The 20,254-nt window shown below is 40.9% G+C and overlaps 1 protein-coding gene across 1 annotated transcript; it reads left to right on the top strand.

Annotated features, from left to right (window-relative positions):
- The first annotated feature begins 7,650 nt into the window (after window positions 1-7,650).
- LOC117248310 (zinc finger protein 503) lies at window positions 7,651-10,570 on the top strand. Its single transcript, XM_033613274.2, has 2 exons — window positions 7,651-8,294; window positions 8,664-10,570. The coding sequence occupies exons 1-2, from the start codon at window positions 8,040-8,042 to the stop codon at window positions 10,095-10,097; spliced, it is 1,689 nt and encodes a 562-aa protein (XP_033469165.1). The 5' UTR covers window positions 7,651-8,039; the 3' UTR covers window positions 10,098-10,570.
- Window positions 10,571-20,254: the final 9,684 nt, after the last annotated feature.

Below are 20,254 nucleotides of genomic sequence, written 5' to 3'. Positions count from 1 at the left end.
GTAATGTTTCACCATGTGAGTCTATGTGTGTGTCATCATGGTGAAATGTGGTCCTGGTGACACCTATTGTAGGGGCAACTACCACAGAGGCTGTTTAGAGCACTTTGTCTGTCTGTCTGTTGACAGATTTTTGTCAACGCAATAAGATTGCAATCACGCAGGATGCAGTCGTTAAAATGTACAGATGCGTTGTTGAGTTCAAAATGAAAGCCAAGTTTGAAGATGGGTGTGGTCCAAGCAAAAGGGGCAGGACGTAGGGAGGGAGCCACTCACCCGCCCACTTTACAACCCTGACCGATATTTGCTTTAAGTCGCGGATCACTGTATCACAGCTGGAGTGATCACATCATAAGATGGTCTCCAGCTGGAAGTATTTTCAAACAATGTTTGAAGACAATATTTTAATGTTATACGATGACAGTAGGCTTCAGTTTTGAGTAAGCAATGAGTTAAATATGTAAAGTGGGGTGGCAGTAGCTCAGTCCATAGGGATCTGGCTTGGGAACCAATCAAGTCCCCGTGCAGACCAAATATGAAGCGTGGACTGGTAGCTGAAAAAGTGCCAGTTCGCCTCCTGGGCATTGCCGAGATGCCCCTGTGCAAGGCAGTGAACTCCCAACTGCACAGGGCACCCGTCCAGGGCAGCCCCCTCACCCTGACATCTCTCCATTAAATACATGTATAGGTCCTGTTTGTGAATGTAAAGTATATCTTCTTCTAAAATTGATGGTAAACTTCCTAACCTTCAATAGGAAGCAAAGCAAAACTGCGTCCCTAACCTAGCAATCATTAGCATCCAAGACCAGATCCCATTCATTGGAACGGCCAAATGAGGCTTCCATAGTCAGGTGTTTAACACTTTAATCAGTGAAATAATAATATTCCACCTATATTATTCCATCCTTCACAGTGATGGTCAGACATGACAGAAACAGCAGCAGCTGCAGTCAGAGCGATCAGCATGTCATAAGCAACAGACCATTTAAGAGCAACCAGAAATCTCTAACGATTTATTTTCTACTGTCTGAATCTAAGAAATGAAACTCTTCAGTTGATCTATCCGCAGACGACTCCACTCAGAGGAGGAAGATCTGTTTAGACTTCATGGTTACACTGTAATTAATATGCGTTAGTTCCACTCAATAATGCCATCAGTGATGTGGAATATATGGTATCTGTCTTATTAGTTCGCAAATTAAATATAATACCAAAGGTTTATGACATTAGGTTTGTGATTGTTTTGGCCAAGGCCACATCACAAAACCATGAAAGGCAATAGTTTTGGTTTTGACGTTACAATGCAACAGTCTAACACAAAACAATATGTCTTCTGCAATGCAGTCAAAAGTGGAAACAGCAGTAAAACCCCAGTTGTATTCACTGACTGATGACAAACCCATGCTCCTGTCCACCCCGGGAGGATAAGATTGAAGCTTTAATGGGCCCTGTGAGGTTATTTAAACTGAATGAAAGATGAAATGGTTGCATAAACGGACAGAAACAAACACTGAGACACAAACTGTCTCTTTACGTGGTAGAGGACAGTCTGCACTATCTGCAGTCTTACTCCAAGTTGTGTCTTGGTCAAAGTCTAGGATTAAATGAATAGTAGTTATCGATATAGACTTGTTTTTTTGTGTACAATCTTATTCTGAGAGTTAATTTTTATGATATTTCCATGTATCTGTGTGTAACAAATCTGATCCTGAATGACCGGAGTTCAAATGGATTATGTATCTCTAAATTCCTGACTGTAGAGATAACTGGGTGAAGGTGATATAATGACATCAGGTGATCATTAAATTGCTTTTATCAGTCTGAGAGCAATGGGAGACTGTAATTGAAATATTATCATATATATTTGACTCTCACTTATCTTTATATATTCATATTGTGACCCCTGCTGCCACAGAATGAAGGCTTTGAATGTGAGAAGTCTGTCACCTGACCTGTAGGTCAAAGAATATAAAGACATGGCAGGTGCTAACAATATTGTTTTAATAAAGTTTTAAGATGAAATATGAAAAAGAAAACTTACTTGCTCCTTCTTAGCGTCAAAGATGTGATTTTTAAAATGTAAGAATGGAAGGTTTAACACCACCCCAGGGGAGGACAGATGTGTTTGTTGTGTTATTTAGGTGAAGTTGGGAATGAGGTTCACTTCTTGTTTTGCTGTCCTGTATATGCAGACATAAGGAATGTGCTTTTCAGTAAGATGACCTCTGTCTATGTTGATTTCTTTTGGTTAGATGTCCATGAAAAAGAGTAGAGTATTCTGTGTCTGGACCGAGTTGTTAAATAATATGTACTTTTGATTGTTACTGCAACGTCATTGTAATGGTGTCTTGTAAACCCATAAACATGTAAGTGTAAATGACACAAATAAAAAGTCAATCAGTAGTTGAAAGACAGTGTATCTAGGAGTTCTGTCTGCACCCACAGATATTAAATTCTGACATATATTAAGATGTGTATCAAGACTCTTTGTCTATTGTGTCAAAACCCACCAAACTACTGCCTATGGAGCCCGGTCCCACTCCGAAGTAATTGAAATCCAGTGCTAGGGCGTCGGAAACCAACGAAAAAAGGCATCCTTACACATTAGCATGATACGCAGTCGGTTGCCGTTATAGTTTAATGGCGCCTGGCAGCGTCAGGGGGAAGTGTGGCGGGATAAGAATGAAAGTTCTTTTTTACTAAACCCAACCACATGCATTTGTTGTTGAAGGGAAAAAAAACTCAATTCACAGTGTTGTACTGACGTAGCGCTTTTATTTTGAAAGACACTGTATGTAAAGTGTACATCTCCTGTGAAAACTGAAGTGTATTTTGAAAGACGACAATGCATGTAACAGGCAGAAGTTGATGGTTGGTGTCCCAGAACATCAACATACAATGCACCCAGTGTACCTTTCACATCGTATGTGGACATGGAAAGTAGGGTGTGGATACCTGACCCGAGCCCGATGGCACCCGTCGGAGCCCGATGGGTCGGGCTGGGTTCGGATAACAAACCAGGAATTTTGCACGAGTTTGGTTCGAGTTCGGCCCACTTGACATGCTGCTGTGTTGTGCTATGGCCTATTCAAGAGCTGGAATTTGTTATTTACATGACAACGCCTGAACGCAATACAGGCCAATAGTGACATTTCAGGCAGGGGGCGGTAAATATTCACACTGAACTAATGAAAATGGAGGACGCTAGACAAAATTTGCTATCAGGAAAGTTTAAAACTGGCGAAAACCATGTGGGGAAATCGGTGGTATGGAGCCATTTCGATTTAGTCGTCAAGGTTAGGCCATGGAGTGTGTCTATTAACTCTACAGTAATAGTAGCAGTAGCTCAGTCCATAGGGACTTGGGTTGGGAACCGGAGGGTCGCCTTTTCAAGTCCCCGTCCGGACCAAATATGGAGTGTGGACTAGTGGCTGGAGAGGTGCCAGTTCACCTTCTGGGCACTGCCGATGTGCCCTTGAGCAAGGCACTGAACCCCCCAACCGTTCAGGGCGCCTGACCAAAGGGCAGCCCCCTTACTCTGACATCTCTCCACTTTGTGCATGTGTGTGTCTTTCGGACATGTGTGTTAATGACAAAAAAAGTGTGAAATAGTTGAATTTCCCCTCAGGGGCATTAATAAAGTATATTAGAAAAAAAAAAAAAAAACTATGTCAGGTAACAAACTGTGTTGGGCTCGGGTCGGACCCAGTTTGGACTTAAAAATCAGAAAGTCCATCAGGGTCGGGCCAGGCTCGGTTATAACTGTCTTGGGTCAGGTTATAACTGTCTCGGGTCAGGTTAGGTCAGGAAAATCAAAGTCCATGACCAAACGTCGATATGTGACAAGGTCGGAGTGAGAATGTGGCCTATGTTTGACGACGTGGATGTGGATGAAAGCTTTTTATGTTGACACAATAATAACTTATTATTTTGAACAACAAAATTAAGACTAACCAAACTATATTTAATTTATTCACTCACTGAATCATGATACAATGTGCCACTGTGCTCTGACAGCATACAAGCAGACATTGCAACACTAAGCAACTTAGCTCACTGCTGTTTATCCTCCTCTAATTGAAGCTGAGCTAATGGGAGGTTAGGTTTTAGTGACGTTTGGGTGCAAACCTGCATATTTTCAGCGTCACAATGTCACTTTATTGAGACAATCAGAAACTTTGGGAACACCACACTCTTCCTGTGCTTCACTGCATGCTGTGTGACGTCACGCGGGACCTCCCATACGCGGAAAAGCTCCCTTTCCCCCTGCTGCTGCTGCTGCTGCTGCCTGCCTGCCTGCTGCCTGCCCGGAGAGGGAAAGAGCGAGCATGGCTTCAGTCTCCACTGGGCTCTTTGCGGTGTTTCAACATTTTACAGAAAGCAATGGCTGGTGTGTTTGTGTAAAGCAAAGCAGTTTCGTTTTAGACAGAAGGACTACGTCTCAATGTTAGTGTTATTTTTTTTTTAATCCTTTTACCTCTCTGACGTTTTACATCGGAGCTTAGTAGGAAATGATTCCAGGTAATGTCGTGTCACGGACTTTGCTGTAAAGCTGTCATTCCTCCTTGGAGTTTAAGAAAAATCTTTTCTACTTCATGCATGCGCTTTTTTAGGGGCTGCCTGTATCCTATTTTATCTGTTAGTGATATTTAAATATTACATGCGTTTCTTTAAAAAGCCGCAAAGTAATGATTACAGTGGAAACGGACTGAGGTAAAATAATTATAATAATATTTTTAAGTTTGTGAAGAGCTCCAAAACAGTCAGAGCTTGTGAAAAAAGTGCTTTTTAAATTATAAATATGTGTAAAATTTGAAGGTGCAATTAGGAAAGTTGTTTCATGGGTCATTTTTATTTTATTTGGATATATATTTATATAAATCAACACTAAAATGTGTTCCTCCTCGTCGGCCCCAGCACATAGCTCCCAGTAAACCCTGCAAGTCCAACACATTTCCACACGAGATGTAAACAGTTGTATTTGCATGCGGGGAGTGATTCATAAACATGTCTGTGTTATGAAATATACGGGGGGGGGGGGGTATTAAAACTTTCTATTTAAATATCGTGAATTATAGTCGCAAAAATGTGTTCCCATTTAAGGGGAATGCCGAGTATTTTGGTGTCTGGTGCAGGAGCCCATTCGTCATACGGACAATAAAGAGGGTTTTCGCCTGACAGTGAAAATTTATGGTTGCCCTTCTTTGCCCTAATAACTCACATATTGTGTCACGGACTGACAGCCCTTGCAGAAAACAGCAAGCCTGTTATCAATCACACATCTTTGCATATTGTGAAACGTCCCCTCCTTTCTTTTTCTTTTTTTTTTTTTTTTTTTTTTGCTGCCAGACAAAAACAGTGAAAAAGGAGCTGAGAGCATTTAGACTTTTCTTTTTAGAGTCTCACATTGAAATGAAAAAGAAGTTTGGAGCTGGTGTTTATTTATATTACGCATGAGCCTAAAATTATGGCATGCACTCATAGAGAGGCAATTATTGCTTGTTTTTATTTATTTATAGATAGTTTACAAAGCAGGCCTGTAATCTTTTTTTCCAAATTATTACAGCAGATTTTTACCATGTGCGTAAAATTGTATTTTATTCCCTGCGCCCTTTATGTTACATTGTATTTTCTGCAGATTGTGAACTCTTGTTTCTACATTTTTGTTTCTATACACATATATTTTTTGCCCCTTGACTGTCCACTCCAGGTTTTCTTGCTCTCCAAGTTGACCTGTCAAGCAGATTACCACAGAAAGAGATTAATGGCAGAGGCGGGTTGCAATAATAATCGTTTTGTTTGATGTGACAACTTTGATAGGCGTTGATTTACTTACAAACTGATAGGCTTTTAATTGAGCGCCTCCATCCCGATTGAGATGAAAGGCAAACCGCATTGAAAAGCTGCCCGATTGCCCCGGAGCCTCAATACTGATTAGCCATCTCAGCGGTGAATAGTTCAAGGCATTTGAAACTTCTTTTCTCCGCGGCCCTGACACTGACAGACCATTTCTCTTCCTTTCTCTCTCCCTGTCCGCTTTTTCCACCTCTTAAAGGAAATAAATCATTTTCATTGTATGTAAATAAAATCGAGCTGACATCAATATAAAAATGTCTGGATTTCTTTCTTTTTTTTTTTGTTCCCGTGGCTTTGTTATTCTTGTTGCAGATGACAGTGTGCCCGAGGCGGATGACAGGTTTTAACAGCACAATAGCAGATGCGTTTAGCCCCCAAAATGGACAGGGCTCTGTCTGGAGAGGCTTGTTACACATTATAATTTCTGAATTGCTTCAACTAACTTGTTTCGAGAGGAAGAGGCTGCGTTAAATATAACTGAGAAATGTAAAAATATAAATGATTAATTTGGAATTTTAACTGTTTTATTTTATTAATGATAGGATATTTATTTTTTATTTTGCAGTTTTCCATTTGTGAAATTTTCCCGAGGCTTCTTGTTAACACTGTAGCAAAAGCACCTTAAAGCCCCAACAGCTGCTTCATACATGTGAGCCGGACTGTCTGCAACTTATTAAAGTTTCATCATGTGTGCCACCTCCGAGGTGTTTGATGGAGAACTCCAAAAGTTGCAGACTTTGTTGGATAACGAACAGAATGGAAATGTAGTTTATTCCTCAGCTGTTTTTTCCTGCCTCATATTGTCCGGCTATTGTCGACGCATCTTTAAAAAAATAATCTTAACTGGAGGATCGATTTATTTCCCGTGAAAACTTGGTGTCTCTTGCAAGAATGTCTCTCTCCCCATTTGTTCTTTTCCCGCAGTCACACTGGCATGTAATCAGCCACAATAGCTGACATAAATCAAGCGCCGGATTGACAGCGTCTGACAAATAACTGATTGATTGCGGTGGAGCAGAATTGACACTTGACGGAGGGGTGGAGATAGAAATAGAAGGGCGGTGTATATTATACTGAAAACATGTGACATTCACATCCCTCCATCACTACATTGGTCTATTCCTGTCAACGCTTGTCTGTTTAGGGAATTCAAGCTGAAATGGTTGGTTTTATGTTTGCCGGTGGAGGAAAAGTGCCATTGCGCACACTGTGCGCGCCTCTCGGGTTAAAGCCCGGTGGAGAATGACAAATAAAACACTTGTTCTGCTATCAGATGACTTCTGCATAACATATTACTTACATATTACGACTTATAAACTTCACTGTGAGCGTTTCCTTGGCCATTTTTATTATATTGTAGCAGAGAAAAGGTTGGTTATATGTGCCAGTTTCCAAAGAAATCAACAACAGATTGTGCCATCATAACTTAAATTCGTTGAATATAAGACTAAGATGGAAATCAATGTGTTAAGTATGAAAACATGATTTATATCTGCCCTGCAACAATGTGAATACACAGACTACAGCTTTATTTAACACAAAACTTAATTTCATCCTTCATAAAGGGCGAAAAAGGACGTCAAACGTGCGTAATTTGTGTTTTTATCATTTTAATTATGTAAATATTATCCATCTATTGTGTTATTCGCACACTTCTCTGTATCCTGGTGCACACACAGCCCGTAGCCCCACATCTAAACTAGCGCAAGCGTTCCCAGTAACCAAGATATTTAAGCCTATCTCCTCCCCCGAGCTGTCGAAATAGAGGCGCTTACAAAGAGGAGAACGTCACATCCCCTTGACCCTCCAATCACCTCAGGGTCCCATTTGATTGGAAGGCGGCAAAGGCTTTAATCTCGGACTAATTCAGCTGCTTTTGAAGTGAAAATTTCTACCAGTTCGTACTTCGGGAGTACAGAGCGAGGACCTGCAGACAGACGCACTCAAGGCGCAGCGCTCATGGTGCAAGACGCAGACGCGGATCTGCGATAACCTCGCACGGTCTCCTTCCTTCCAGCTGCCTCGCCTTGCTTCTTCTTTTACAACCAGGATTACTTTATTATTGAACCGTTTTACGATCCTGATTTTTTTTTCTTCCCCCACAGAGAAAGAGGCTCGATGCTTTTTTGATTTTTCTTAATGAATCTGACGAAAGCATCGCCGTTTCATTTCCTGACAATTGGGACATGATCACGTCGCCCTCGGCGTCTGCCCTGAAAAATAGTGATATTTGTGTAGCCTGGGAAAGCAGCAGTTCTCGGAATAGCAGCTCAGCGAGCAACAACAAGCCTTTTCTCCACTCCGCACCCCCGTCTGATCCACTACGGCAAGCTAACCGACTTCCCATCAAGGTTTTGAAAATGCTTACCGCACGGTCGGGACACATTTTGCACCCGGAGTATCTGCAGCCTTTGCCTTCTACCCCGATTAGTCCCATAGAGGTAAGAATAACATGTTTATTACTTAATATCTGTATAATTATAATGTTAGATATTTGTGCTTGCGTGACAACGTTTTGTGATCTCACTGCTGTTGCCCCGTAATATATTCTGTCAAATGTGATCCTGGTGTTGGAAATAGTTATATTTAGTAAAAGGCAGCTCAGTTTATTGTTAATAATGAACACGATTGTCGTTTTGCTCACAGAAGAGCCGTGCGTAATTACCGCACATACGTTTCCGTTTGGAAATGTCAGTAAATATCCCGATTAAAGGGCTTTACCCCGGGGTGTTTATTTTATTAGCATAAAAGAAAGCAGTCGATGTGCGTTTTAAGAGCATTTATCAACATCTATGTCATCTGTTTTGCAGCTAGATGCCAAGAAAAGTCCGTTGGCTCTGCTGGCGCAGACCTGCTCTCAGATCGGCAAACCGGACCCGCCACCCACCTCCAAATTATCCTCCGTCACATCAAATGGATCTAGTGAGAAGGAATCTAAATCTGGTCCTTTGAAATTGAGTGACATCGGTGTGGATGACAAATCTAGCTTCAAACCTTATTCTAAGCCTTCAGATAAGAAGGACTCGTCTTCGGGCGTCTCAAGCGGAGAGAAGTCTGGTTTCCGAGTGCCGAGCGCCACCTGCCAGCCGTTTACGCCGCGGACAGGCAGCCCCAACTCCAGCACTTCTGCCTCCCCCATGCCATCAGAGGGGAAATGTGGGGAAAGGGATGACAAGAAAGAGTCTGATTGTAATAAAAATGGCACTACGGACGGGTCTGGCACCACTAGCCACAGCAGGATAAGCGTGAGTTGTGGTGGAATTAACGTGGAGGTCAACCAACACCAGGAGACGACGCCTGGCACTAAAACCACCTCCTCCTCGGAGTCCTCATCTGTAACTTCTGTATCCTCCGCATCCGTTCTCGGGTCAGGACTTGTGGCGCCGGTTTCTCCTTACAAACCGGGGCAGACAGTTTTCCCTTTGCCTCCTGCCGGTATGACCTACCCAGGTAGCTTGGCTGGGGCCTATGCTGGTTACCCTCAACACTTCCTGCCCCACGGAGGGAGCTTGGTAAACGCACAGTTGGCCAGTTCACTGGGCTGCAGTAAGGCTGGATCCAGCCCTCTGGCTGGAGCCTCTCCACCGTCCATCATGTCAGCCAGCCTGTGCAGAGACCCTTACTGCCTCAGTTACCATTGTGCCAGTCACTTAGCGGGCGCAGCCAGTGCGTCCTGCACGCACGACTCTGCAGCTGCAGCAGCGGCCGCTAACGCCCTCAAATCCAGCTACCCACTAATGTACCCGACACACCCCATGCATGGCGTCCATTCCTCGGCGCCATCATTTAGCGGACACCCCCTGTACCCATACGGTTTCATGCTCCCCAACGACCCTCTCCCCCATGTTTGTAATTGGGTGTCGGCAAATGGACCGTGCGACAAGCGTTTCTCCTCATCAGAAGAGCTCCTGAATCACCTGAGGACTCACACTGCTTTTACCGGGGCGGAGAAGTTGATATCTGGTTATCCCGGGTCTTCATCACTGGCCAGCGCTGCAGCAGCGGCCATGGCCTGCCATATGCACATGCCACCTTCAGGTGCCCCCGGGAGCCCCGGAACTTTGGCTCTACGGAGCCCGCATCACGCGTTAGGACTCAGCAGCCGCTACCATCCGTACTCCAAAAGTCCCCTGCCAACCCCCGGTGCCCCTGTTCCCGTCCCCGCTGCCACCGGCCCTTACTACTCTCCTTATGCACTGTATGGCCAGAGACTCACCACAGCATCAGCGCTTGGATACCAGTGAGGAAAAAAGAGACTTTGAAAAGTTTATAGTACTAAGAATGCAAATATAAAGACTTTTATAATAACAGTGCTAAACTTATGGGCGGGATCCGTGGACTTCAACTGTATTTATTTATATGTCGGCTTAAAAGCAGGCGATAATAGCTGCAAATGGAAAATATTTGAGCAACTCAAAAAGTGCATTATGTTGAAACTGAACTCTATAGGTAAAAATGAAAACACACACATGTTAGAGTACTAATTAAAGTAGGGGTCCTCATTTCGATGTTAATTTGAAAATTGCTATGATTGTATTTGTTCTTATTTAATGTCTCATTGAGAAGAAAAATAATTTACATGCATGTTTGTTTCTTAAATTTCAGAAATTGTCCACATTTTAAATTGCCGTTATTTTTCAGGTGTAACACCTTGGAAAGAGAATTGGTATTTTTTTGTATGTATTCTGGAAAAAATAAGAAACAATTCTGTTCCATATCTCCGTGTGCCTCATTTTCTGAACATCACTCAGTTGGATTTATAGTCCACTGACAGTTTTTAAAAATCGGTGTGTTAAATTAATGGGGTTACGAAAACCTCATGGGTCATTTACGCAACACAGGCCTATAGATTTTCCAGGCTGTCATACTTTTTCAATTCATTGCAGTCTTATAAGAAGTCAGTTTGACGATGTGCTGACATAATGTGCATCTTTCTTTCTTTTTCTCTTTATTAGTTTATATACCAAATAACTGAGAAGCTTTATCAGAGCACACGTGTTATAAAGTTTAAATTAAATGCAACTTGGATGAGAGTGGTTGTGTGTGTGAGTGTGTGAGAAAGAGAGAGTGTGTGTGTGAGTTAAACAAGCTTTATAAAGTGAATTTGTGTGAGAGAATTTAGTTTTCTGGTGGGTGAATTTTGTCAGTAAGTTGTTTGAGATCTGATTTGGCAGGTGTTGCTACTTTGCGTGCGTAAAAAGTAAAATTTGTGAATTGCGCAAGAGAAAAAGTTGCACAAGGACAGCTGGCTTTCTCTATTTTTTTTAATCATAAGCACAGATATGTGTTTTAAATTGGTAAAATTAAAATGTCAACAACAAAAAGAAAAAAAAAATCAAATTTACAACCTTAACAGAAAGACGCACATTGACCTGAATAATTTACTTTCGGTTTTAATGCACTATGGAATTTTTTTACAAGCGTCTTCGACCGGTGTGTCTTTTATTTTTTTATTTATAATAAAGCTATAGGCTGCACTAGGGTGATATTTCGGTGGAGGCCATTCACTGGTTTATATAGAAAATTTTATTTTTCATCATCACCAGGATGCTCTTATTTAATCTGCATTTGATAATCTCATCCACCTGTAAATCTAATGTACACAGCACTACATTTGTTATTAAAAAAAAGATCTTGTGCAAAGTTGTGGGATTTTTATGCAGATACAGACGCTCACAGATCGTGGTTTGAATTTGACCAGGCGCATTTTGAAGCCATATTTATGCTTTTGAAAATTATATTAACATCCCACATGAGCATTTTTTATTTATTTATTTTTTGTTTGTTTGTTTTCTTGCACAGATAACGGCAATGTACAGCTGATTTTATTTATGACACTCAGAAGCAAAAACAGCTGCAGATTTCTGCTCTTCTGTCTTTGAATATACTAAAACTTGACAAATCCAAATCGGCGCACGGGGAGATAATTGAGTTCCCACAGTCTTATTAATTATCCATAGTGCATGTATTTAAATCATTACAGCAATTACAACGGCCTATATATTTTACATGTATATATAATTGCTGTCGTCGACTCTTTTAACCATTAACTTTGTTTTTTAGGCGCACTGTTGACCCATCAGTTACTATCATTTATGCAGGATGCCTCCTGCGCTATGCCGCCCCTTGTCTATCGCACAGCGGTTATTCAGACGAAACAAACTCCTCTCATAGTGTGTATAAGGCCCACACGCGTCCTAAACTGATGTAATGACGGTGAAAGGGAGCAATTTCCATTTCTACCCACATCATGGTGGCTGTGCTCGGAGGGTCCCGGTGGAAGGCAATTTATCATGTGCCCCTCCCCCTGGCCCTGTCACTGGAGGAACAGGCAGGCACATGTGTGCATGAATTACCAACCCTCCCACCCACCCAGCTCTCCCTCCCTCCCTCCCTCCCCTCCTTCACTCCCTCCCTTCCCTCCTTCACTGTGGAGATTTGACACAGAGGAGAGGAGGAACATGGGGTTATTAGAGTATGCAAGAGTATTAAAGTGAATATTCACTTTGTCCATCAAGACCTGAAAGTGTTCAGGGGTGCACCGAGCTCCGCAGAACTGAAGTACACACCAAACCATGGCATAATGGTAAACTTTCAGATTTAATAATTTAAATATAATTAAAATAGACAGTAAAATTATGTGGATACAAAGCTCCTTAATATGATTTTTGGATTTAATAGGACTCCTATTAACCAAATTATTAGTCTGGTGAGTCTTGAGAGTACATGGAGTTTAAACGAGGTGTAGCACCCAATTTGGCACAGTTATAAATCAGGGGTTTTACATGGCATCCAAATAAAAATTGGCCCGCAGCTGAAAATGCAAAGACAGCATGGCAAAGCAGCAGAGGCAAAAACTTTACCAAGGGCGTAGATTTTGTTTTAAAATCGAGGGGGACACGTATGAAACAGGGGTCAGAAAATTCAGAACGCCGAACACTTCATTTCCTGCCTTCTGGTGAATTTTAATGCACAAATTTCTGCTTTTTCTGCATCAGTTCATGGTGGAAATGTCTTTAATGTTGTCAAAACAAAACTTTTTACCGGGGGTAATGCACATTCTAAATATTGAGCGGGACATGTCCCCTGCGTCACCCCTGAAATCTACGCATATGAACTTCTCTATATAACTTCAGGGGTTAAGGAATCAAGTGATGGTCTTACAAAATAAGACATTACATTACACTTTACTTAAGATTATAAAGAGACATTTTCCATTCCTTAATAAAGGCTGCTGCTCATTCCACCGCCACACACTTGTGCTTTCCCTGGTTTGCCGAATAGATGGTTTCCAAATGCACGTCCACATTAGCGGCTAGCTGCACTCAAACACACAAAACACAGGCGCCGAACTATTTAAGAAATGCGAAAGGTATGACGGACCACATTAAAAACAACATCCCGTACTTCTCCGTTTTCTGGTCAAGACCCTAAAGCAGCCATTTTAGATTCTTGAGAGATACTTGGATCCTCAGAGAACGAGTGAAACACTGCAGGAAACCTGGCAGGACATCTGGTGAGGGGTAGGTGGGTGGGAGGGGAGCCCAGGACGTGACTCACACACACCTAACCCCATATTCAACCCTACTGAATTACCACCACTAAAGCTGTCATTAGTGGGTGTGTGGCACAATATAAAGACATGCCGTCGTCTGCAGTGGCAAGTCTATAGTTTGGGTAACAGCTGTGTCAATAAGGGGAAGCTGCTATAATGTTCAACCCCATGCCAGACATAAGTCACAGAGCGATTATTATCTTTTATGTGTGTGTGGTTGCTTTATCAGGCTGCGATTACAATGTAAAAGCTCACAGTGATGGAAAAAAGAGAGACCTATCAATAATGGCTTTGTTTGCACTGTTTACTTTACGAGCACTTGATATTTCTTACTTGCAATTATGTTTTACAAGATTGTTACTTTCCAAATACATTTTGATTATACGTCTACTTATAGAGCGCAGAGATTGGCCTTGATGTGTATCTACTGTACGTTTGATGTACCTATATCTCAACTACGCCTTTGCACTCCAGTTGTAGTAAAAGGTGTCATCTTTGCAGGAACACTCAGCTGTCATTATCTCGGCGTGTGATTTATGGTGATACGGGCTGTTGAGGTGTCCGCAGATTTGCGATTGTTGTAATGAAGCCATAAAGTGAGCTGCGTGAAACAAAGCAGCGGTCGTAACCAGATCTACTGCTCCAGGCAAATCCGTACTAAATCTGCCCATTATCCAGGAGATTAAAAAAAATCAACATTGTTGTTGGTCACATGTCATATCCATCAACGCTAAAGCACCCTTCTCCGACAGATTGATCCTAGAATGCAGTCTCCAACTGAGAGCTGTAATAGAGGTAATTTGGTTCTCAAAAAATCTGTGCCAAGGCAGACAGGAATCCCTCCCAGCTCTTCTACATGTGGTTACCCTCCTCATTGATTTACAAATGTAAAGTGCTCATCCAGGTGATGTGAGAGAAGTGGCAGTGTTGATCTATCTGTGCCACTCAGATCTCGAGCCAGCGAGACACTTTCTTGTGCTTAGACAGCCTAAATGAGGTCATTTCTGTCTGCTTTGGGATCTACGGTGCGCTGGGGTGTTTTAGTGTTCAGATAATTTGCCCATTTTCTGATTCTGACAAAGAATATTTTATGGAAATGCACCCTTATTCCAGGCACCTTAATGGAGTGTGTTGGAGTAGCATGCGGGCTGATGAGGTTGTTGTCTGTCACTGATAAATGTAAAAAGCAGGGAAAATGTCAGGGATGAGCTCAGCTGCAAAAGGGCTTTTTGCCTTCATTTGAAATCAGCAATGCCTAAGCGCTGTATCTTCGGGGCGTTACAGCACACAATCACAAGGTTATTCTAATTGTTTGAAGCTGTGCGAATATAATACACGACACTGTACGGCGTCTGTCTCCATGCGTAGCCACCCAGTGGATTATCAAAGACAGAGCCGTCCAACTTAATGTGAGATAAAGGCATTGGCTTTCCAAGTCTTTCTGACAGGTTGAGGTTTCAGTCTACCACATAATTGCTGTCTTCTGCTGTTTTCTCCTTTCTATGAGTAAATCCTGATGGTGTGTCACCGGCCTAACATGACAGTATGAGTACATGATGTCATTTCCATGGGTGTGGGCCACCAATTACAATGACTCACATGCTTACTAACTACATAAACTCAGGTTTTCTGTAGTATTGGGTGAAGATATAATGATTGGTCAATACTCTTCAACTTGATATGTCATCCAGGGAACGTCCACAACTTACACGCCTGGGAAAAACAATGTTTAATGACTCAGAAATGAATGACTTTATGTACAAAGTTTGAAAGCTAAAGCTAGTTCATCTTTGACATGTAATGGGGGTTATATGGCTACAATGTTCACACTAGAATCAACTGCAAATATCTGTGCCACATGCAGCAGCACTAGATGGTTCGCAGAATGAGTAAATGTTAAATTTTCTTACCAAGTCATCGCTAAAAATGACACAAAAATACAAATGTGTGAGTGTCACTTGACTGTATACAATATTAAGGTCATGCTGTGAAAATAAATAAATAACAATGCTGATAACAGAGTGAAATCAGATCTGAAATAAATATGGTACTGGCACACATGGCAATGACAAATATGTTAAGAAAATGAAATAATGCAAATTACAATTGACATAAAATAAAAGATGGGAGCCAAGCGTGCAGAACAAAATGTTGGCACTGTAAATTTCTGCAAGAACATGAACAGATTTGCAGATTTTATACATATCATATTGTTTCTTTCTTTTTATTTATTTTTTTGTAATTCTCTTTTCAAGCAAAAAAAAAAAAATAAAATAATGAAATAAAATTTAAAAAAAGAAAAAATGGGGTTGGGTTTTAAATGTAACAAAATAAAAATAATAAAATAAATAATAATAAAATATATAATAAAAAGTTTCCTGAGTAATAACATAAATAAAAATCATAACATAAAATAATGATAGAGACTAAATAACAAATAGATTGTCCTAACCAGGATGTTTAATTAAGATGTACACAGAGACAGTGGGCAGCTACTAATCACACCGCAATGTGTTTCTAGTACTTATTCAGACAAAATCAGGTCTAATGTTTGAGAAATACACTAACCATTTCATCAGGTTCTGAAAAATTTCCTTCTGGGTTTTCAAACTAAAAGTCAGTCTCTCCATTACATGAATATTAAATACCAAGTCAATCCATTTATCAATACTAGGTATTTCTTACATGCCATCAGTAATATTTCTCAGCAGATATTTATCCTTTTCCCTCCATTGGAGTTCATCCGATCTAAGCAGGCACATCAGTTCAACAATTAAAGGTTATTTTGTTAAAAAAATCAAGAATGCCAAGACTTTTAGTCCAAAAAGGTGTGACCGAGGGGCACCCCCAAAAGATATGAAAGTGATTTACCTCTTTGTATATCAATGTTTCTAAAGGTGGAGGGGATGGTGGATAGCATGTCACAGGCCAGACACCTGCCAAGCTGGAGACCACTGTGCGAGACCAACAAACCGAGTCGTGGCTGTTTTTCCAGTGGGGATAGTGGCATGAAAAGCAGTTGTTTGCTGCCAAGACATCACTGAGTTTCCTGCCAGGATAGTGCTACGAAAAGTAATGTTCTGTTTCCAGTGGGGATCTTAACCATAATCAGGTATTTTTTTTGTGCCTAAACTCACACAGTAATTGTTAAAACATAAAGTTCAGTGTATGCCCTACATAATAATGTGCAAATGCAATATATCCATTGTTTGCAGGAGCATACAATGCCAATTAAGGATAGACCGATACATCGGCCGGCCGATATGTCGGGCCGATATTTGAGTTTTTTACTTGTATCGGCATCGGCCGATACGCGCGTGGGTTCGCGGATTTATTTTTCCCTGGCATGATTTACAGACAGGCATCCACAGGCAGCTCTGTGTTGCCGGAAGACCCTGCAGCGCACATGCAGCGAATCCTACTGTGTACAGTAGTTGTTGTTTTATTTATGCTTCAGCTTAAATATTTGATTATTTTATAAAGACATTACTGGAAGATTTAAGAGCACTGAACTCTTTTTATTTGAATGTATAATAATAATAATAATAATAATAATAATAATATTCTACCTGTTCTACCTCAACTTTCCATCTTGTTTAGTATTTTTTACTGTTCAATAACTGCTGTTTCTTATTTTAAACTTGAGACCTGTAATATTTGTTATCATTGTGTCATTTTTTTTAATGTAAATTGAGGGAGCAAAAGCAGTATCGGCCCCAAATATCGGCTCAAGAAAATCAGTAGTCCATAATCGGTCATCGGTTAAGGGTGATGGAAAAAAATCAGTATCGGCATCGGCCCTAAAAAATCCATATCGGTCTATCCCTAATGCCAATACCTTTCTCTGGTTACTGGGCTGAAGATAGAGTCATATGGAATAAATTATAACACTGAGATGCAAGTAAGCTGTGAGTCGAGTCTCTGTGCATCATCCCATGTGTTGAAGATTAGAAGATACAATATCTCAAAATTATTAAAGTTGACCTGGCATCACCACAGCAGGACTTGTCACTCACAACCGAAGCAGAAACCACACAAACACATGAAAAATACTGACCCTAAGCTAGTCTTATCAAAATCTCCAAATATTTGCATACTAGAATAATGCTAGTTAGCCTGAGGACAAAACAAGCATCTGAGAGACTGAGAGCTACATGAATACTAAAGTTATTCATTGTTACAAATGCAGATTTTATACATGTTGTTAGAAAGCACATGATGATTTCACCCTAAACACTAAATCACATAACTAAGTTAAAGGAAAAATGTGTCATGTGTTGCTGGCTGCTTTATTGTACAGCCACAACATGTGTTCGCCATGAGGAAGGGTGTGACTGCTTATTTGGCTTCATGACTTTTTCTTTAGTGGAAAATCTTGCTCCATAGGTGTTGTGGTTGCTCGATCCGCCTACGCATTAAAACTAATGGCTGGATGCAGCAAGTTCAGGCACATTCTCAAAGGGGTTTTCAAAGCAAATCACACACTGAGGTGGGCGTGGATTGAGTCAAGTTAACAAAAGGTGTGTACAACCAAAAGTTACATTACAAGACTTTGTCATGTTTTTGGCAGCTGTACCAACAGGGCTTGGCTGATTGGTTGTCATACCAACATAGCCAAAAAATGGTTATGATTATTGGTGTTGTTTTGAGGGTTTTGCTGCCCAACTTTAACATGATGGCTCCTCATGAAGTAGAATGTTTTGTTTATACATTTAAAGACATCAAAATGTGGCTTCAGTATGCAACTAATTATTACAACCATTTGTATGTGAAAAGTTTCTGCTGTGGTGGTTATCAGCTAAGGTTAGCATGTTTTCTAGCTAATGCTACCTGCTCTGACGCAGCTGAGTGCTATTTTGTTTATTTAAAATATGATTACACCTAACAAAGTAACATGATATAAAGTTAAAAGCATTTTTTATCAGCTGCGCTAACAGGTAGCTATTTCACTTATATATTTTTTTAAAGTTATGGCATGAACGCACACAGTTGCCTTAGTGTTTGACTCCATTTTCCACCTCAGCAGCTGTTTTTTTGTGAGAAACAGAAACTGTAAAGCAGCATATGGGAGCATTAATAGTTCTCTGTATAATGGTGGTACTCCATAGGACCATTATCCAATTTAAGGAACCATTGCAGACCCAGAACTTTCTGTATACACTCCCCTATGATATTCTCCAGAGTTCCCTGGTCAGAGCCAAGTGTGAAAAACAGCAATATATAACACTTATGTGATTTATGAGAGCTATATTTATCACATTGATATAAACTATTCAACTATTACCAGCCTCCACATTACTCCAGCAATTCATTCATGTCAGTGGACCAAACAATTCCCTCCCCAGCACGCCGCACAACCCCAAACCAAACTACTTCTCCCTGCCGGTGCCCATATGACTTTCAATAGAGACTTCTCCAAGGAAATAAGAGGAGAGGGGGACATTTCTCAACTCATCCACATGCAGTAAGTGATGATGCTGCGATGCATCACACATTGATCTGAGGCATTTGGGGGAGCCGAGCGTATTAAGAAGGGAGCGCAGCAGACTAATGGGCCTGACTGGGAGACAAATTGGGCCAGACGTACAGCAACACAGCCCCAGGAAATATGGGGGCTCGCATCACTTTTATTGCTTTAATGCATTTTAGTGTTAACTGAGAAATTGAACCTCAAATTACCTACAATCCATTTGTTTTTTCCCTTTTTGTGTTGTCTTCTGCCCTGCAGAAGGTGTAGCGAGGACATTACAGGCGGCCGCATGCTGAACAAGCAAGTTCCTGTGTTTTCCTTTTTGAAATAAGTTGCTTATTTAAAATAGTAGGCCATGTTATTGTGTAAAAAGTGGAGAGTCTAAGAAAATCAAGAAAGGCTCTGTTGTATTTCTCCCCAGATAATATGGTTAGAGGGACATTATGTCATAGGGAAATGGGAAAGTGTAACAGATTTAACATTATAACCACTGCATATTTTTGGGGTGATTACATTTACAAGAAAAATAGAACAATAATGTAAAGTAGCTATAAATCATGTTTTAATGTAGCCTGAGTTCAAGTTAGTGATCTCATGTTTTATTAAGAAGCTAACTGATTTTATCATTAAAATGTGTTATTCTATAAATTTTGCACACAGTGCTGGACTGTGTAAAGTCATGTAGTAGCCCCATGCTGAAGGGTCTCAGACAGGGGCGTCTCCAGAATTTTTTCATAGGGGTGGCCAGATGGGGCCAATGAAAATCTGGGGGTGGCACACAAACAAAAGCCATGACTACATTTTATGTCTTGAAGCATACAGTATAGGGTAGTTGAATGCCAATGTGGAGTGTTAAGAAATCACATACTGATACTCCTTGAAAATAAACGCACTACACCATGAATTGACCTTTTTTTTCCCCCTTCAACAACAAACGCATATGGTTATGTTTAGGCAACCAAAACACGTGGTTGAGTTCAGGAAAAAAAACAGGGTTTGGCTTTATAATCTTACGGGACAAACACTCCTCGCCCAGATGAAAGTCGGTGTTTATTGCATCCATCCATCACTCCTTCCACTCATCCTTACTTAGACTTTCACTGCCTTAATTTTTGTTCTTATCCCGCCACGTTTTCTCCTGATACCACTGTGTTTGTTTAAACTATAACGGTGACTGGCCACGTATCATGCAGACGTTGAAGGACGTTTTTTTTTAGTCGATGTCAGGGTGTCAGCTTTTATTTGACGGAATACATTTATTGTAAGGAACAAAACATTTACTGGGAACAAGCATTTTCAAGTTCAGAGGCAACTCATGGTACCCATAGAACCTATTTTCATTCATATATCCGGAGATGAGACTTCAAAGGACCCCC

The sequence above is a fragment of the Epinephelus lanceolatus genome, chromosome 17 (genome assembly GCF_041903045.1).
Source record: "Epinephelus lanceolatus isolate andai-2023 chromosome 17, ASM4190304v1, whole genome shotgun sequence".
Taxonomy (NCBI): Eukaryota; Metazoa; Chordata; class Actinopteri; order Perciformes; family Serranidae; genus Epinephelus; species Epinephelus lanceolatus.
The sequence above is the reverse complement of the archived record's forward strand: the minus strand, read 5'-3'. Positions and strand labels throughout refer to the sequence as shown.